Genomic DNA, 20,458 nt, shown 5'->3' on the forward strand with positions numbered 1-20,458 from the left:
GGTTTGTCCTCTTATTTGCTAGTTATACTCACTGTAGACAAAAGGAAGCATCGTATTTTAACTCTTTTTCTATTTTAACATTAACACGCAACTCCTTTCTAGAACGTCATGATTCTTATGCAAAAAATAAACTGTTAAACTTACCCACTTCATCTTGAATCTCCTCAGCAACTGCTGGTACATTGTAGAGAAGGGAAAGAGACTGGTTCATGCGCTCATATATCACACGTAGGTGTGTCATAACCTACAGAAATAGAAGATGCATTTTGAGGGGAAATCATTAATATTTTACTTACTAATCATCATTGCAGATTTATATCTTATACAGAGCAACACAGTTTTCAGATGAAGTCAGTATAAACACATTGAGGCATGCCTCATGGATTCTGCAATCCTCCAATCATGAAATCTATTCTACAGTTCAGCTCTCTCCTGCAGTTGACACAGAAACAGTCTTTCTGACAACGATTCTGTTGTCTGGCCCCTTCTTGTGTCCCTGCATTCTAGCCTACATCCTCTCCCATCCTCCTTCTACCTACCTCACATGTGACAAGTAGTGAATGAGAAGAGGGTGTCAATGAAGGTGGCCAACATTTTTTGGCTGAACCTGCTTTTTGATGGAAAACTGGGTTTTTGACTAAACAAAAGTTCCAGAGGGGTAGCCGTGTTAGTCTGTATACAGCAAAAACAATGAGAGTCCTGTAGCACCTTAAAGACTAACAAATTTCTGCAGGCATAAGCTTTCATGGGCTGCAACCCACTTCGTCAGATGCATCAGCTTATGCCCACAGAAATTTGTTAGTCTTTAAGGTGCTACAGGACTCTTGCTGTTTTGACTAAACAAAAGTTTTTATGGAAAGTGTTTGCTTTCTGTGGAAAATTTTGATATTTTGTTGAAAAACTGAATGTCCCAAACCTGAAATGTTTTCATCCAAAAGTCAAAATTATTCATTTCAGAAATGCAGCTGTGGTAGCCGTAGTTCTGTTCTGTTACCTCATGTCTTCATTCTCTATGAACTGGGCTCCCCAGCCGGACTTCATCTCCCATGCTGCACCATGGCAGTCAGACTCCCATGAAGCACCATCTCCCACCACCAAGAAGGATGGTCATGGTGCGTCATGCAGAATGAAATCTGACCAGGAAACCCAGCCTGCAGAGGAAAGTAGGAACATAAGGCATCCAAACTACAATTCCAATGAGGCTCTTCGGTAGCTCTTCATAATTGGAGTATTTTGGTTTTCCATTTTTCACCAAAAAGTTAATTTTCTGCAGACCCTTCCCCCCAAAATTTTCTGACCAGCTCTAGTGGTCAATAAAACATAGAGGAGGAAACATCCCTCAGTACCAAGATCTCAGTACTCACATCTGCTCTTCCTGCAGTTCTGCTATGCTGCAGAGAATACAGGGACCAGGGCAGGTACATTTAGAAATACATCTGCATTTATTGTTCTAATTTCTTATTTGCCAATTCCCATTCTTCCTTGTGCAGCAACTGCCACACTTCCCTGTATGCTGCAGATTTTAGTTGCACACAATCTCAGTTTTAAAGTAATCCAAATTTTCAAATAAATGGTCATATTAAGGGCAAAATGGCTAGTGATTTTTAAGATTCTTACAGGGGCTAGTTAGAGGTGAACATTTAAGATTCCAGTGATTTTAAAACTGTATGATCTTAATTTCCAATTCTGGCATATGTGTTCAAACCAGGGGTTTAGAGTGTAAACAATGACATTCATGGAATTACATGTCTTTAATTTGGCTGTTAGCATGTCTTATCAGTTCAAGAATCACAGCTGGGGCAGAGTTTTCAATTACATGATGAAGGGGGTGGGAGGGGGGGAAGCAGATTCTACAGAATACAGCACAGATTTTCAAGTTTAGCCACTATATCTACAAGTTTAATTGACATCTTGAAAGCCAGCTACAGCTCTGCTGGTTTCTTTTTCGTTCTGTGTAATTTGCAAGGAAAATATGAAAACTGTCCCAAAACAAATGTATCAAGGGTTGCAGAAACATCCAGCAGGCAACATGCCATGAAATACAGTGATCTCAGCTGAAAAGTGTGTTAGACACAAGCAAACTGCATGATTCATATTTATGGACACCACAAAGTACCCTTACAAATGACTACAGGAATCCTGGTAAGAATCTTTAAGACCCTATTTTATTAAAAATTGTAAAAGAGGGAGTCAAATATTTAGCAGATAGCATTACAGTTTACTGCGTATATTCAGGAGACATAAGTTTATTTAAATTCGTTGATGGTAGATTTGCAATATTTCAAACACTGTTTGCCCTCCTTACTGGTTATTACCTGAGATCTGATTTGGGCAGCTTTCTTTGGATCCACCATGCGCACATGTTCAAAGTGTTTGAGGGTATGCTGTCTGTCTTTCTCCTCTGCACGCACGTACTTCTTCAGCATGTTGAACACGTGGCGAGGCTATGGAGGAAAAGCAGGAGAAAATTCTGAGTTCAACACACTTTTCTGCATATTTGAACATATCTGCATATCTGGATGTTGGAGGTCAGAGGCTTCTCCTGAGACAAAACACTAAAACGGTCCTGCTTGCAGCACCTGCCCACCGAAGAAGGTGCAACTACTGGGAAGAACATTCAGTCTCTTGATCAGTATATCGTTATGAGGCTGGGCACTGGCTGCAGATAGATATGAAGCTCAAGAGGGCTGGGAGTGTCCAGCTTGGCCAGGTTTACATGCCACCTGTTACATTTCTCTCAGTGAGTACGTCTAGGGGTAAGTCCTTTGGGGTAAGGATAACTTTTTGGTAAAGGGAATTGTGTTTTAATAACTTATCTCTTTACTGGACCTAGTGGCTTATTCGGAGCCAGAGACTGAAATGCAGTAAAGGGGGCTGTGTATGTTTTGTTTTAGCTTCTTGATAACAAGTGTGGGGAATCAGAAGCACTGTTGTGGGTGATTGGGGAGTCTGACTTCAGTGTCACCCACCAGTGCTGGGAGAACCTGCTCTCCTTTTACAGCCTGCCCTGACCTTGGCATTTTCAGGTGGCTACCCTAGGCACGGACAGGTCACAGATGGTTCTGCTTTTCCAGAGTCTTAAGTTGTCCAGGAAAGAATAATCATACTGATACCTTTCCTAGGAGAAGTCAGTATTCCCTCCCCTCACCAGTCTGATGCCAAACTAACAATTTAAGAAACTTTACTCTAGACATAGCTGTCAAGTTTAGTAAGGAGCAAAGAGAGCTCAGGAGTAGCTTTGCCTGTTTGGGTGCGGCTGGGATCACAAATCACCTCTACGTATTATAAACACAATTTTGGCTGTGACAAAGTAAAACTTCAAGAATGATAATGGAAAAAGTATATAATAAATTGGTAAGTGCTTGTGCTAGAGATGTGCATTTAGAAGAATGGGGTGATGGTGCTTGTCCTTTGATTATTTAACTACTATAAAGATCAATTCTCCTATGTTGTTCATATTACGATAGCAATGAGAAGCCCTGACTGAGATCGGGAACTCACTGTGCTAGGGTCTCTGCAAATACATAGAACACATAGACAGGTCCTACCCCAAGGAGTTCACAATCTAGGTTTCTATAGGTGGGTGCAAAAAACAAGGGGAAGCTGAGGGGAAGAAGTAGAGAATGAGATGACAGGGAAATGAGCATGTCTTAGCAAAATGAACATTAGTTATGGCTCACTTCCTGCCCAGCTGTTCTCAGCTGATAGCATTTTATAGGTATCCTGGCAGAGCTGAGATTTAAGGAGGGATTTGAGGGATTAAAGTGATCTTGTATCCATTCAACAAAAACTAAGTCTGCAGCATGGGCCGAATCCTTGCAATCCTATCACACGCAGAACTCCCATTCTCTTCACTGAGAATCACCCGCTTTGAAGAGATGCAGGACCAATTCCTATGGCTGGAGCTATTATTGCAATTTTGGGGCATATTTTATTGCAAAAAATGTAGCTATTATCTGAAAATTTAAACCTCAAGGTCTGAACTCTGATCCTCTCTTTAGCAGAAGAATGCATTGCTGCTAGACCACTGAGTCAGGCCTGCCTGTTTTATATTTGATATTTCATTTGCAGTGTTGATAATTACTGAAAAAACCCTAGGTTTAGTATTTATCAATTAAAAACTCTGCTCCATATTTAAAATTTTTTTTAAATATGTTTGTAGCTATACTAATAAAAACTAGCTAGAGGACTGTATGCAGAACAGATAATAAACTTAAGGCAGCCAACAGGGGCTGTCTGAGCCCTATAGAATAATATTCATTACAGTCCAGTGAGAATAATCTCACTTAACTTTATCAGAAAGCAAATTATTTTTTTCAGATTGATTTTCCTCATCCACATGCTTATATTTATCTCGACTGGTCCTTTGGAATACTCTTATTAATCCAGTAACAAGAATGTTAAATTACCTCCTAAGCAGCAGCATCCAGGATTCCTCGACATTTTGAACACATCTTATTTCTAAGAATATTGTATAATGCAGATTTCACAACACTGGAGAATCCTGATTGGTTGGCAAGGAGGCTAAATTTCTTAAGAGCAAGGGCACGCTCACATTCCTTGGCTATCATTGATACAAGGATGATGTCTGCACAAAAGGTTCACTGATGGATTTTTAGGTGGTTAAAAAGCCCAATTTGGGCCCTGCAGATTTTCCCACAGAGATGAAAGGTGTAATCTTGGAGGAGACATACTTGTTGGCTAGAGTGTTGTGTCCTTTCTTTCCTTCATCATTTATCTGTCTCTCCCCAAAATAGGTGGTAGCTTGGTGTATGGTATGGCGCCCCTGTGTTCTGTTCTGCGCAAAGTCCTCCCAGTTTGTGGGACTGATCCCACCCTTTTTAAGGTGTACTTTCAGTATGTCGGAGGTGCTTCCACTGCCCTCCACAAGCCCTTCTTCCCTGACTTAACTGAGAGAAGGGGACTTGCTTCAGGAGGCGAGTGTCAGGCATACACTCAGAGTGATCAGCTCAACAGAGTTGGTGTTTCATGAACTATGCGTCTGCACTGCTGATGTTGGCTGCAGAGAGAGCGCTGATGTTACTGAGTCCATCTTGCCAACTGCTCCTGAGTATCCTCCTAAGGCAGTGCTGCTGGAAACACTCCAGCTGCTTGCAATATCATCTATAGGGCACCCAGGTCTCACACTTGTTAAGGAGGGTGGAGATGACAACTGCCTTGTAGACCAAGATCTTGCTGCCTGTTTGCAGATCTCTGTCATTGAAGACTCATTTAAGTAGTCTTCCAAAGGATGTGCTGTATTCGATTTCTGTGTCACTGCTGGCTGTTTGGGAGAGGTGGCTGCCAAGCTATGGGAAATGGTCCACATTTTCCAGGGATTGTCTGCCGATGGTGATTTGTGGAGTACGAAGAGGAGTTTGTGCAGGTGAGGGCTGGTGGAATACCTTGGTTTTCCAATGGTGAAAGAGAGACCCAGGCTGTGATAGGCATCTGGAAAAAGATTTAGAGTGTTTTGCAGGTCAGTCTGTGTGTGTGCGAGGATGACACAATCATCTGCATATTCAAGTCAGTGATGCCAATTCTCATGATCTTAGATCTTGTTTGGAAACGTTGGAGATTGAAAAGTTGACCATCCATACGATACTTAATCCTGATTCCGTCAGGAAGGCCATCGCAGACAAGAATCAGAATCACTGTGAGGTAAATGGAAACGAGTTTTGGAGCAATGACACAGCCCTGTTTGACACCAGTGTGAATGATGAATGGTTCGGTCTCTGAGCCATTGCACAGAATGCTGACAGTCATCCCATCATAGAGTAGTCTAATGATGGAAATTATTTTCTGTGGGCAGCCAAGCCTACACAGCACTTTCCATAGGGCATCGCAATTGATAAAATCAAAGGCATTGGTTAGGTCGATGGATGCCATGAACAGTTCCTGGTGTTGCTCTTTGCATTTCTCCTGAATCTATCGCACCATGAAGATCATGTCGGTTGTGCCTCGGGGTGGTCTGAAGCCACACTGTGATTCGGGGAGAAATTCCTTGGCAAGGGGGTGGAGGCGGTTTAGTAGGATCCAGGCAAGGATCTTCCCTGCGATGGAGACGAGGGCAATACCTCTGTAGTTCCCACACAAAGAACTGTTCCCTTTTTTGAACAGTGTGACAATATTGGTGTTCATAAAGTCAGGTGGAATTTCTTTGCAGATCCAGATTTTGTCAACAAGTTGGTGGAGTTTGTGCTGCCAGCTTAACAAACCTCAGCTGGGATGCTATCTGGGCCAGGTGCCTTATGATATTTTTTCTGAGTGATGGCATGCCGGACTTCCTCAGAAGATGGGAGATCAGCAAGATGTTTCATTGCTGAACACTGTGAAATAAACTCGATGGTGTGTCAGAGACCATGGTTTCACGGTTTAGTAGGCTCTCAAAATGCTCCTTCCAGATTGTTTAATGGTTGCATTGTCCTTAAGGAGAGTGGAGCCATTCTGGGAATATAAGGAGGTTGGGCCTTTGGAACTTGGCCTATATATAGCTTTTGTTGCTTGAAAGAAACTTCTCATGTCATCCTGGTCTATTAAACTCTGGATCTCAGAGGCCTTCTCTTGCCATCACTTGTTTTTGATGTCGCATAACCTCCTTTGAACTTCAGCTTTGAGTAGGTGATAGGCATCATGTTTTCACTGGTTAGAGGAGTCATTTTGCCAGTTACTTTTCTTTTCTGCTTTTCTTTAATGCTAGGATTTTCTCATTGTTTTCAAGCCACCTGAAGAGAGACGTATCCACGGGATTGGTTTTGCCATCAAAAATAAGATCACCAGTCAGGTTTTCGAGGTTCCGATGGGGATCAATGAGCATTTCATGACCCTTTGGCTCAAGCTCAGCAACAACCAATATGCCACGGTCATCAGTGCTCCAATACTCGATGACGAGTAAGACAACAAGGAGCAATTTTACAGCACTCTCAATGCAGTCCTCACAGCCACACGTAAGAGAGATAAACTCATCCTCCTGGGAGATATCAATGTCAGAGTTGGGCAGGATTTCCAACTCTGGAGTGGCATAATAGGTGAAAAAGGGGTGGGAAATGTAAATCCCAATGGTATTCTCCTCCTCAGCAATGTATGGAGCATGATTTGCTCATCACAAATACCATCTTCAGGCAGAGCAACAAATTTAAGACCAACTGAAAATATCCTTGGTCCAAACACTGGCATCTCCTCAACTATGTAATAGTCAGTCCGAGATCATACTGACCTCCATACAACACGAGCCATGACAAGTACAGATCACTGTTGGACTGACCATCAATTAGTAAGATCAATCATGTACCTGCAGTTAACTCCACCACAGTGCCAACACCCAAAGACTAAGCGAAAGTGGTACAACATCAAAGCATTTCAAGACCAAGCGAGTTGCGAGACTTTCCGGCAATACCTGTCTGAGAAACTCTTTAACTTGCCTGATAACAGGACAGGACAGAGTTAAGGTTGCAAATGTGATCTCGACTGTGTCATTTCCTGATTTGAGTGTGCTTAATCATGCAGTCTTAAAATTCCCATAACAGTTTTGAAATTGAATGAGACATAATGAAAGTCCAGATGAAGCAGGAAACTCTGACGGTGACTTTGCAGTTGACATGTGTTCCTCTGAAGTTACAGTAGTACTGAAATGTATGCCCTAAATTAGAGTTACAGGAGATGTGCTACTTCAAGTGCCATCATTGGAATAAGAAGCAAAATAAAGGTTTGCTGACCAGAAACAATCCAGGAATATCTACTGACAACTTTTTGCAAAAGTGAAGTGTTAACCCTAATGTCTTGGACAAATCCCAAACTGAGGTAATTGGAATCTGTCTGTCTAAAATGTCTCCTGTAATTTTACTTGTCCAAGTTTTTCTTTATATTTTCCTGATACACAATAGCTGCTGAATTTGCATTCCAGAAATGGCTTACATCCCAAGTCTGAAAAGCACTTTGGGACCCTTCTTGATGAAACAGCTTTATAAATGTAAGGTATTATGAGAGCACAGTCACCTCATAAAAGTGTATTCATGGTTATAGGCATTCATATATGAGATACTTTGATGAAGCAAACAGAAGGCTACAAAATGTAGCCTGCTAGAACCTGTTCATATAACATGCTAAATAGAAAAGTTCTTTATCTCCATTTTTAACTAATCTTTGCGATAACAAGGCCTTAGTTTGATTTTATTCTAGTTAATGTTGACAGTTCCTTGCCTTTTGTCTATAAAGGGAATTCTATTAATTTATATCCTGAGATTTAGTTCCCCTTTTACTCTCTCATTTATTCCAGCTTTCAGCTTTAGTACCTACAGGATTTCTTTATACTGGAGACCTGTGGAAATGATTAACTGGTGGCAGTCTGGCTTTATTTATACCCACCAAGTTAGCACATGAATACTCTTGTATTTTCTTTTCAAGAGGCAATTACAATGACAAATGGTACTGGTCTCTTTCCTGACCCAGAAGCCAGACACGTATCAGAGCTGAAATTTCTGATAAACAGTTGCACGCAGGTGAGAAATATTATTTAACCTTAAACACATTATCTTTCTACTCTCTTGAACCACCATTTCAATCTCAATGACCTGCATGTAATGTTTTTTGAAGCAATAATTTCATTGCATCTATGGAAAATGGAAGTTTACCAAATTTAGTCTACACTGATACAGGAAACAAGCTGACTCCCATTTTGCCAGCTCAGAATACTGACCACTGGAAAACAGTAACAACAAAAACCAATTAAGGCACTTGTGTGTATTTGAAAAACAGGTTCTAGAAAAAACTTCCATGCAAAATTCTGAGCAACCTCTTTATTTTGATCAAAAACTTTTCTCACACTTGAAAATAATAGCTCACTCTATTTAGCTTAGAACTTTGTACCCACTCTAGAGCAGTATCCAACTTTAACTGAACACTGCTTTAGGCATGTACAATTACTTCTTTTTATTAGCCTACGAGGATGGTTAACTGGTTGGATTTTATCAAATGACTGTGAAGTTAATGGGACTGGTTTGGTGCAGAAACAGAGGATTATCATGGGAGTGTTCAGGAAGGAATGCACTGAAGGGTGAGCTATAAACATTTAGAGTCTTTCATACTGAAATAACATTTCAAATATAACTAAAACCTGGATTCAGTTTCATTTCACATGGTTTTAATGAGGCCTTCCTTTGCCCCCCACTTTTGCTAGTTTAAAAATAAAATTGTTATTTAAGCTATGCATGGGCAAAGTGCCACCGTTTATATCCAACCTTCCCAGCTTTACACCTCCCCTGACTTTTGGAAAGAAGGATAAAATAGGACCACAATTTGGACCAATTGTGGTTTTGCTTTTCAGAACCTGAGCTTGCTAGGTTTTAACAAAATTAAAAACACCTGCAAACTTTGCTCTTACTTGAGCCTGAGATGGAGCAAAGCCAGAAACATTTATCAGAAAAAAAAATTCACTCTGAAATTTGGGTTTTAGATAAAATGAGATCTGGCAAAGTTATGTAAAACCTAACACATAGCTAGGTTTGCCTCCCTTTCGTTTAATCAATAGTTTGCTCTAGGAAAACCCATATTCTCCTACTGGCAAACCCAGGAATAAAGACTACACTACACGATCAAGCAAACAATCTAGGAAGTAAGGGAGTAAAAGCATTTTCAACAACAGCTGGAAAAATGCTGAAAATACTGATTTCTCAAAGTTTGAGCCAGTTTAAAAGAAAAACTGAAACTAATCCCTCCCTTGCACAAATCCTGTAATTGGGCTTTGTGCAAAACAAACAAACAAAAAAAAAACTCCATCGCTGTGGGCTTAGACTAGTGGGTCTATGGGCTGGAATAGTGGCTGCTGTCCTCCTTTCCCAACTCCAGGAATTTTGATAATTGGATCCGTGCAACTGCAGATACAAAAGACCCTCCTTGGCCTACCCTCAATCGCTCCTCACCACAGCAGCCTAATTAAGTTCAGGAAAGACCTGCAGTGCCTAAGGAGGCAGAGACCCCTTTTCATATGCCCTTCTCTCCCATCCCATGATGGCCAAAACTCTACCCACATTGTGCAGATGGCACTATCAACTTCTGCAAGTGAAGCAGAAGTGAAGTGACCCATGATGCCCTAAAAACACAAATTATAGTTTTTTTAAATCAAATGAGCAAAAACAACATGGCAACCGAAACTCAGATAGACATTCAGGACCTTACCCCATGGGGAGCAATTTACACTTGTGCCAAGTGTTTCCAGATCAGATCAGTAGCATTTAAAACCCTCTGTGCACATGTACAAGGCAGTGGGAAAACGATATTCCAAACTTTTCCCTTATATTTCCTTTATTATGCAATGTGAACTTGTGGAAAAAGAACGGTTACTTACCTGGTAAGTATTCGAAATATGTTGCTTGTGTCCATTCCCAATTAGATATGTGTGCGCCACATGCACCAATGCCGGAAATTTTTCCACTAGTAGTACCCATAGGGCCAGCTCTAGCGCCCTCAGCAGTGGCACACAAATGCTCCCGTACATACCGTGCCGCTGGCCCTCCTCCCTCTCAGTTCCTTCTTGCCAGAACTCCAACTGAGGGGAAGGTGGGTGGGTTGTAGAGTGAACGTGAGCAACACATCTCGAAGAACAACCGTTACCAGGTAAGTAACCATTCTTTCTTCTTCAAGTGCTTGCTCATGTCCCAATTAGGTGACTTACCAGCAGTACCCCTGGAGGCGGGAAGGACTTTACAGATGTGCCCTCTGCAAAACTGCCCTGCTGAAGCCAGCGTCATCCCGGGCTTGCTGTGTGATGGCATAATGGGATGTAAAGGTACACACTGAGGACCAGGTAGTGGCTCTGCAGATGTCCTCAATGGGAACATATGTCAGGAAGAGTGCTGAAGATGCTTGAGCCCTCGTGGAGTGGGCCGTTATAGACGTCGTGGGTGCAACTTCTGTCACCTTATAGTAGGCTCGAATACAGGCTGTAATCCAATTCGAGATTCATTGTGATGACACCGGCCATGCCTTCATCTGGTTGGCGATTGCAACAAAGAGTTGTGTAGATTGACAGAATGGCCTAGTCCTCTCTTTATAGAAAGCCAGAGTCCTCCTGACATCCAGAGTGTGGAGATGTCTCTCCTCATTAGACTTGTGAGGCTTTGGTAAGAAGACTGGTAAGAAAATATCCTGGTTGACGTGGAAGTTGGAAATCAGCTTTAGCAGGAAAGCTGGGTGTGGTTGCAACTGGACCTTATCCTTATAGAAGATTGTGTAAGCGGGCTCAGAGGTCAAGGCTTTAATTTCCGAGACCCGTCTAGCCAATGTCATTGCCACCAGGAATGCAACCTTCCAGGAGAGGTGCATGAGGGAACAGGAAGCCAAGGGCTCAAAGGGTGGTCTGGTAAGCCTGGAGAGAACAAGGTACCAGTGGAAAGAATCTTTCCAGGCTTCTGAGGAATCTAGCTGAAATTTCATGTGCAAAAGCCTATTTCCCTTATATAGGGGCGTGAAAAGCCGATATGGCTGCTAAGTGCACCTTGACTGACAAAAAGGCCAACTCTCCCTGCTTTAGGTGGAGCAGGTAAGTCCAGGATTACCTGAATGGCAGATTTATTTGGAGAAATATCACAGTGGAATGCCCAGCAGGCAAAGTGCTTTGGCCAGGTAAGATGCTCTAGCGGAAAGCTTTCTGCTCTCCAAAGGGACCTGCTAGATCTGTGCCGAGCAGGACTGTTCTCTACTCAGCCATGGAGCAACCAAGCTGTGGGGCGCAGGGAGTCCAGAATGGGTGGAACAGATGACCTTGGTCCTGAGTGAGAAGGTCCAACCGGGATGGCAGCATCCAAGGGTGGGCTATGGACGGATCAAGCAACATCCCATACCAATGTTGATGTGGCCATGCTGGGGCCACCAGGATGACCTGTGCCCTGTCTCTCTTGATTTTTATGAGGACTTTGTGAATCAGCAGGATCGGTGGAAAGGCGTACATGAGACTTCCCGTCCAGGACAGGAGAAATACATTGGTTAGAGAGTCCGCATCAATCCTGTTCCCTGGCTGATGTAGTCTCCTCTGGCCTCTCAGTGGCTGCCCCATCTTGGTCAGATTCCACATCCAGATCTAGTGCCATGTCTGGGGCCATCGAAGACCATGGCACCAAGGCCCCTGCAAATGAGTGAGCTTGTGGGGTTGCTGTCTGAGGATACCCACATGGGTTTCAGAACTGCCATGGTCCCAGCCATTGACTTTGAGACCATGCTCCCATTGGTGGCATCATGGGGAAGCCGGTGACTGGGATCAAGGACTGTGCCCGCGGTAGGGTTGCCTCCTATTCCTCAGAGTCCGAGGAGCTGCTGGGCGACCATGGGGGCACTGACACCCGATTTTTGCCTTTCCGCGCCGTGTGTGCCAGTGCTCCGGTCTGGTGAGCAGTGCTGGGAGTCTGGGTGCCGGGTGTCACATGGCTGACTTTTGTCCTTTGGTTTCCTGTAAGGACATGGCGAGTGGGATTGGAGTTGCAGGGACCCATGACGGGAGCCTGCGGATCGGTGCTGAGGCTCTTGGGATTGATGATGCTCCAGGGATCAGTGCCGTTGCCGGTATCTGGAGATCGGAGGCAGAAGTCCGACCTTTCATGGTGTGGCTCTGGGCATTGGTGCCACAGACCTGGTGACTGCTGGTGCGTTGGAGAGTAATGCCTTGGGGATGGGGATCGTTGTCATAGTGGGGGCTGCTCTCTAGAAGAGCTTGCTGAGGGTGTGTGTACCAGTTCCCAGTGCACAGGCCTCCCTTCCCTGGGTGTTGGTAGCACGGGGATTGCTAAGAGATACTTCATTGCCTGAAAAGCCTCAGGTGTAATAGGCCCTGACAGGTGTCGGGGGCCTTTGCTGCTCCGTGGAGTCGGTGGTGAGTCTGGGACTGTGCTTGAAGGCCAGACTGGTGTCAATCCCTTCAGGGCCTGTGGGGACAAGAGTCCTGATGCTGGTCTTGCTTGACTCCAGATCCCATCCTACCTGTTTTTGACGCTGGTGAGCGCCCCCACTCGGCGTGTGCCTTCCTTTGTTTCTTTTTTGGCACTGGAGATCTTGATCAGTGCCGGGAAGATGGCAGTGCTGGGGGAGCGCAGAATCCGACTGCGGTTCCAATGTGGGTCGAAGAGCTGACTCTATCAGACGGGCTCTAAGTCTAATGTCCTGATCCTTTTTAGTTTGGGGTTGGAAACTCCTGCAGATCTTACACTTCCCCTGCACGCGAGCTTCTCCTAAGCACTTCAGGCAGCTCTGGTGCGAGTCACGCAGTGGCACAGGCTTCTTGCAAGAACCATAGGGTTTAAAACCAGGAGATCGGGGCATGTCCCTTCTCTGGGTCACTTACTATCAGCTAAGTATTGGTTTTAGAAATAGTTAAGACAACTAACTCCAGAATTATACACACAAATACTAAGAAAACCACTAGGTTTGAAGAAGCTTGCAGCAGCAAGAGAACATTTCAGCACCATCACAGTCAGTAACAAGGAACTGATAGAGAGGGAGGTTGATAGTGCCCTATATACAGGTGTATTCGCACACTGTTGCAGAAGGCGCTAGAACCAGCTGTTTGAGTACTACCAGGGGAAAAATTTCTGGCACTGGTGCATGTGGCGCACACCCCCTTATTTGGGAATGGACATGAGCAGGCATTTGAAGAGGAAATACAAGTTTTTACATAGGAGGTCAAAGGTAACCATAAAGACCAAATGGAAAAAGGGGGAGAAAAGGAGGGGAAGCCAATTAAACTCGATGTGCATGTGAAAAATCAAATGTGAAGAAATATTTGAGCCAACCTACTTAGAGAGAATTATGACTATGTATTCGCATGGGGTTTTTTTATTTGCAAAATGGAAAAACAAAAATACTGATTATGTAAGCTGTAGATACATATTAATACCACTTGCCATTGATCCTCCTTTCTGTAATAATACCACGGAGCAGTGCAATATTGTGAACAGCTGCATTCCATTTCCAAAGACGACAAAGTACACAACAGCTCTGCTGCACAAAGAATTGGAGATGACGATCCGCCCTGAGGTTTTGGACAGCTTGCATGATGTTGCTTTCAATGATACTATCTTTCTCAATTTTCTGCTTAGTTTTGTTCTTAAATAGACCTTGAGTTATGTGACTTCATTTGGTACTTTCTCTGTTTTCCTGATTGCTGTGTCCCCACAGAGAACTGCTATGTAGCTGGCATTTCTCTATGGTGTACAATAACTCCAAAAATATTGCAGTTATACAAATTTGTCCTGCACAAAATAAACCATAAGTGAATTCCAGTTCTTCACAAGTGATGTGCAAGATGCCAAAGCCAGCTAAGGTGCCCATGGCAAAGGAAGACGATAGCGTGGAACGTGTGTGGCTGGGCATATGCATGTGTGCATATATGCACCTGGCTGACAGCACCCAAAACTGTTCTCTCCTGGTTTACAATCTCTTTACTTCCTCCTTCCTGTTTTTTGTTTTTAATTTTAACCTTCTTCCCCCTGGTCTGGGTGTTGTCATTCTTTTCCCAATTCAGCCTTGTGCTGGAATGTCTAACCTATTTTGCCTCGCTAGGTGTTTATCTGCAGTATCACAGCACTCCACAATCATTAATGGCATTGCTGTGAGGAATGAGAGTAATCTTATCCTCAGTTTACATAAGGGGGACTGAGGCATGGGGAGACTGACTTTCCCAGGGTCACAAAGGAAGACTGTGGGAGAACCAGGAACTGAACCCAGATATGCTGAGTCCCAGTTCACTGCCTCCACTAGAGGAAGGGCCTCCTCATTATATTATCTTCTTTTTGCAGTGAAAAGTGTATTTGTGATACTGTATAAAAGCAAAATCGACACCATGTAGTGCCTGTGTGACCCTCTCATCCATCTGAGAAAGACGCGGCACAGGCCGAGGAAAATGACCCTGCAAAGAAAAAGCTTAAAACAGGTTTATTACAAATCCTAACTTGCTTCTCCCTCAAGGCAGTGATGTGCTGCTAATAGCTTAACAGTGAGCATTCACAAACAGCTTGCCCCTTAGCCTGTGCACCAGGGATGCACATACTTCTATGGAGGAACTGCAATGGAACACAGCCATTTGTTTTCCAATTTAAACACAAATGCTCTCTCATAGCTTTACTCAGAGAAACTGGCTACCTCACTTGGCAAACTAACTTATTAAGCTGCTGGAAATGTTTACCCTTTATTTTTATAGTTAGTGAGTATATTAACAGAATAGCACAGTGCTCAACCTACACTTGAAGGTCTAGCAAGGACTGTTTATCACTAAACAAAGAAGGTCTGATTCCCTCAGGTCCAAACTCCTTTCAATTTGCTAGTGACAGAACCCTTAGGAGCACATCCTGTCTCTCCTTGTCATTCCAGGCAGCTGTTTCCCAGGGACAGAGATGAAGCTGAGTTCAAAGATTAGCACAGCTCCAGCTGAGTTTTCCCTCATTCCCGTTTTCCCTTGAGGTGGGACTTCAAGAGGACTGATATTTGGATTCTGATGGTACTGCTATTCATGAATCTGAAGATCATCTGAACAGTCACAAGCCCGTAACTATTCCGCAGCTCTTATCCACTGTCCAACAAGAAAACAAAACAGGCCCTGCTACTGCAGTCAAGATTTGTTTGCTGGACTTTTTGAACCACACACCTGAGTTGAGATTAACAACAGAAAAAGGGTGGGGGAAGGCAAGGATAAGTACCATTAACAAAACAGGCAGGTGAGCTATTAAAAACCTCCAAGCTGCTGTTCATCCTCCACAGCCTCCATCTAATCACGATGAGGCTCTGTATGGTAACACGTCAAGCAGGCAACAGCTTTGTGTGGCAGGGCTGACAGATCAATTTTTGTACTGTGGGATTTTTGCTGTGACTAGTTCAGGGTCTCTTTAAGATGCCATTAAAAACCCCATTTCCATGGAATGATGTGTAAACCCACATTACTTGACACATCAGTCTCAAGGGGGGCATAGGTTGTCAGTCCCAGTGTTTTCCTACTTTTAAAAAATAATTGATTTAGCTCTTTTAGACATGGTGCTGACCCCAAACCTGGATGTTTGTTACTTTTCACCCAAAATCTAGACTAAAATATGTACTCCTTTGTATTCTGTATTTACATAGCACCTTTCATGGGAGGCTCTCGAATACTTTAGACATTTATTTATTCCACACAATACTCTTGTAAGGCAAATATGTTATCCACCTTTTACCGAGAGGAAAACAAACTCAATGATGTCAAGTGACTTGCCCAAGGCCATGCAGTAAATCAGTAGAATAGCCAGGATCAGATTTATTTCAAGCAGTACGCCCACGTAATTTTCAGCTATGAACTGCTGACCATACTACCCCAAACGAACTCTGTACTGATCTATAAATTACTAACCTTCCCACTAATTAAAGGCTGGAGACCAGGCTCTCCATTATCTTTATGGTATTAGTCAGAGGCCACGCTAGGTCACATCTTACTCTCAACACACGGTCTGCACAAGACCCTGTACCATCCACCACCACACCACAGACTGCATGTCTTTTCATCCTGCCAAAATTAATCAGAGATTCCATGCTTCAGAACAAGCAACACATTCACCCTGAGTGTACAGGATATACACCACAAGCCTTCACAAGAGAGACCTGAGAGTCCGCCCCACCTTTTAATTGGTGCAGGGTGAAAAGGTGGGGTCACGCTGTAGGAGCCTACAAAAGACTGCATTTGTATGGGCAGGATAAGCAAGTGTACCAGGATTCTGGAGTGAGGAGGGCTGAGTTAAAGGCGATGATGAAATATTAACTGGTTAGCTTATTTTTTTTTATTTTATTTTTTTAAACTAGCACCTTCAAATTCTCTGATTTTGAGAATTTGTTTTCCCAGCTGTTACCCAGTCTTTCTCATTTTAAAAATATTTATTGTTATAGCTACAATGCTGTCTTATGGTAATCATCTATTTGAAAGACTTGTTTGTAGAAATTTTTGTTTTCTGCTTTGCATCCTATAATATACCACCTTGGAACATAAAAGCTCAGCTTTTAAATCTTTCCTACCACTGTGGTTAAGAAGTAACAATCTCTCACACAATCAAGGACAGGCAGCTTTCCTTCCAAAGTGGATTTTTTTCCATAAAGGAAACCATCCTACCCACGTGACCTCAGAGAGAGGCTCTCTGACAGTCTATTCTGACAAGTAAGAGAGGTTAAACCTCTTATGAAGCCCAGCCCCCTGGCCATCATCACCAACATTCCAGCACATCAGAAAAGTATTTAGAACTTTAGACTTTTAACCACAAGAATGTCTGGTGGTAGTGATGGGAATGTTTGTTTCAAAATCTCAGTAGTCATGTATTTTTTACTTTATTTTTCTGCTCTGGCAGATTAACAAATGCTTTGGATGCATTTCCAGTACGTTACCAAGTTTATCACTTGCATTACTTTCCAAGGTTGCTGAATCTGTCTCTTCTCACTCTGTAACTTGTATAATTGACTTAAAACCTTGTCAGTGCACTAAGGGTTTTTCCATCTAATAAGTGTCAGTAGAATATAAAATGATTGACTGTTTTCCACAAACTCTGAGTGGGCTCATTTTTCTCTGGAGAATACAGACCTACTATTTTTGGACTAAATTTAGACATTACAAATATGGATTCATTAAAAATTCCATCCAACCCACATCCTGAAGCTGCTGTTTACATCACAACTAGCAACCATATTTAGCACAACTACTATATTTAAGTTTCTATTTTGGAGCAGAAGTCAATGCCTAACAACCCTCCTAAGGGCTCAACCTCCCACCATCACAATATTTAAGCACATAAAAATCACAAAACTTTGACATGGAAATGGCAACTTACATCTGACTGCACACCACACTGTAGCACTTAAATATTACATGGATAGGATGTGTGGGTGCTTTCAATTTCTGAAGCCCAGGTCACTTTTAGTATCAAGTGCCTAAATACAGATTAAGGAGCATATCTTTAGGGACCCAGGTTTGAAAATTTTGGGTAATATCATTGGTGAATCTCTCATGAGGGAAAATCAAATGTTATTCTGTGACTTTAGAGAGGGGAATTGTATGTTAGTGTGTTTCTCTTTCTAGGATATTTAATGTGATTTCTACACAGCAGGTGGAGTTTGTAGTATTCTGCTTACTCTGGGAGGGATGGCCTGCAGAGCTGTGATATAGTTCTCCAGAGAAATGCGGCGACGGTCATTTAGCATGGCTTCCACTCTGGCCATGTGAGTCTCCACTAGCTGCTGTCTCTCATTCGCTGCTTCTTGTTCAAGTGATTCCACTTGCTCCTGGAAATGCTGTAGATTTCATGTTTAAAAAATAATAGTAGAACAATTGTTAAAGAGACTGGCAGAGCAATGGAGAAGTACCTTTTGCACAGAATATTAAAATCCTTATATACAAATGATGAAATTACCTGCCTTTTACCACAGCCTAGTGTGTTGCCCTGTAGAAATTCTGAGCTCCCACACCTACCACTGGCTTAAAATGGGAGCTGCAGGTGTTCAGCATGACAGCAAATGAATCCTTCACATGAGCCCTGGGACCAAGTTTGAGGTGATAAGATGCAGAGCAGGAAAGCATTTGATTTTAGTAGGCACCTTGCCTTCTGAGATTCTCAGGCTCTTCTGAGTATCAAAGTCACTCCATGAACATATATATGGGGAAAAATAATTCCATTCTGAAGAGAATGAGAAATCAGAATTCACTAAACATTGGTCACTTAGAAAACAAAAATGACCACAAGCTGGAAAAAAGTCAGGAAAAAGACTGAACAGACAAAAGACACAGAGCGAGGCTGTGGAATTTAATAAGTAATATTCTGGTTCTGGATTTGTATCGGTCTTGTGGTTCTGCACTGAAACCATCCTGGAAGTATATAAATTAAAGTGGCCCCAGTGGACGCAAAGGAGTCTCCGGATCTTTGGATTATAGACAGCTCTACTTGGGCTAGGTTTTTCTGTGTGGTTGGTCTGCTTTTTGGATGTGTGTGGAGCGGGAATGCTGTCTTTTCTTTCTGTTCACATATTCAGATACATTTGGTGAGCCCTCACCCTGATATAGTCCCTCTGAACATTCCAAATATTTCAGACATTCATTCTGAAAGAAAATTAGATCATTTCCAGTTTGGATAAAGGTTTGAGAGGGGTTGATTCCTATTCCCACCTTCCAAAACCTGTTTGCCCATTTCTACTTGGAACCAAGATACTCATGCAGTATCAAAAGTTTATACTGTTACAATTCTGGTGTAACTAATAACTACAGCTGGGATGGTCAAAGTAGCCTAAAGGAACGGGGTTCCCAACTCCTTCTGAAGATAAATCTTAATCTTATTGAAAACTTTCCTCTACAGTGGAAAATTACACTGTAAATTGTGAGGCTCTCCATTGCAATTCAGCTGATTGGCTGCTAACTATAAAAGCACACAGAAGTGACTGATATCTGGCAGCTAAAAGAGCAACAGCAAGAGCAGAAAATAGTAATTACCAACATAAATATGCTTGAAAATTATACCACAACTAGCATGGTTCATATTTTATTTGCAACCCCAATTGTTATGTTTGTAATTGTGTTTTTCTTTACCTGGATAACAGCCTTCTTATCAGCCTTTGGCAAGTTCTTTGCTTGGCGTTCTGCCTCTTCCCATTCCCTCATGACCTATACAACAACAAAACAGGGAGCATAACCTTTGAGTGATCTAGTTTCTCTCTGATGCGCTGGGGTTTAGCAACAGTCAAATAATGTAGTTCAGATAATCATCTCTTTTCCTCCCCTTATAAAGATCAGTTGCCACATATAACAAACAGAGTCTTGTTGTTAATTTAAAAACACGAAATGGATCACCCTGTCTGAATATCAGCCAAGCTCTCACAACATGAGGTTGCTAGAAGTGAAGGAATGCATTAACTGTAGATGTTTAACAGACCCTACAGCATCAGTAGAAGTATAATTACTAGATGCATTAACATACTGACCTTTTCATCTCAGAGAAAAATAAGTGGTTTAAATCTATTTTATGTCCTCAGCCAAAATGAACCAATTTCAACTGATTCTAAAAGGCGTTCATTCACATCACAAATCTTTCTAGTTTTAGATGGAATTTATCAGCTGGCTTTTGATCAGAACAGATCAAGACTACGTGCAATTTCTGCTAGTCTGTTCTGTATGCATGCTGAACACAAAGAACTGAGCTTACTTATGTCCCAAGTACAATCTTGACAGAACAATGATATAGGAAAACTTGCAGTATGCTTATTTTGAACAATCTGAAAGGTCATCTCCCTCTGGGAAAGGAAAGCGATACTCTCTAGCAAGGGGGGGAGGTGCAAGTGTTGTTTACTTTTCTGATTTTGTGTTCTATACGCGCCACTTGAAATCACTGTAAATTGTTGTAAAAAACATGGCCTTGCTCATGAATGTCCCCATTTCATTCCTAGGCCGCAATCTTTTAAGACAGCACTTTCTGTACATCAGCAGAGT

The 20,458-nt window shown here is 42.5% G+C and overlaps 1 protein-coding gene across 4 annotated transcripts in view; it reads right to left on the reverse strand.

Moving 5' to 3' along the window:
- Window positions 1-20,458, reverse strand: part of APP (amyloid beta precursor protein) — a 386,748-nt gene that overhangs the window by 65,316 nt on the left and 300,974 nt on the right. For all 4 annotated transcript variants that reach the window (XM_067538217.1, XM_067538219.1, XM_067538215.1 and 1 more), the window contains 4 exons: window positions 19,562-19,636; window positions 18,118-18,276; window positions 2,316-2,444; window positions 145-244 (listed from right to left, as the gene is read on the reverse strand). In XM_067538217.1, the coding sequence (XP_067394318.1) occupies window positions 145-244; window positions 2,316-2,444; window positions 18,118-18,276; window positions 19,562-19,636 (463 nt within the window). The remainder of the gene's footprint in view (window positions 1-144; window positions 245-2,315; window positions 2,445-18,117; window positions 18,277-19,561; window positions 19,637-20,458) is intronic.

Source organism: Emydura macquarii, unplaced genomic scaffold (genome assembly GCF_026122565.2).
Source record: "Emydura macquarii macquarii isolate MOO-44397 ecotype Brisbane River unplaced genomic scaffold, CSIRO-AGI_Emac_v2 contig_476, whole genome shotgun sequence".
NCBI classification, from domain to species: Eukaryota; Metazoa; Chordata; order Testudines; family Chelidae; genus Emydura; species Emydura macquarii.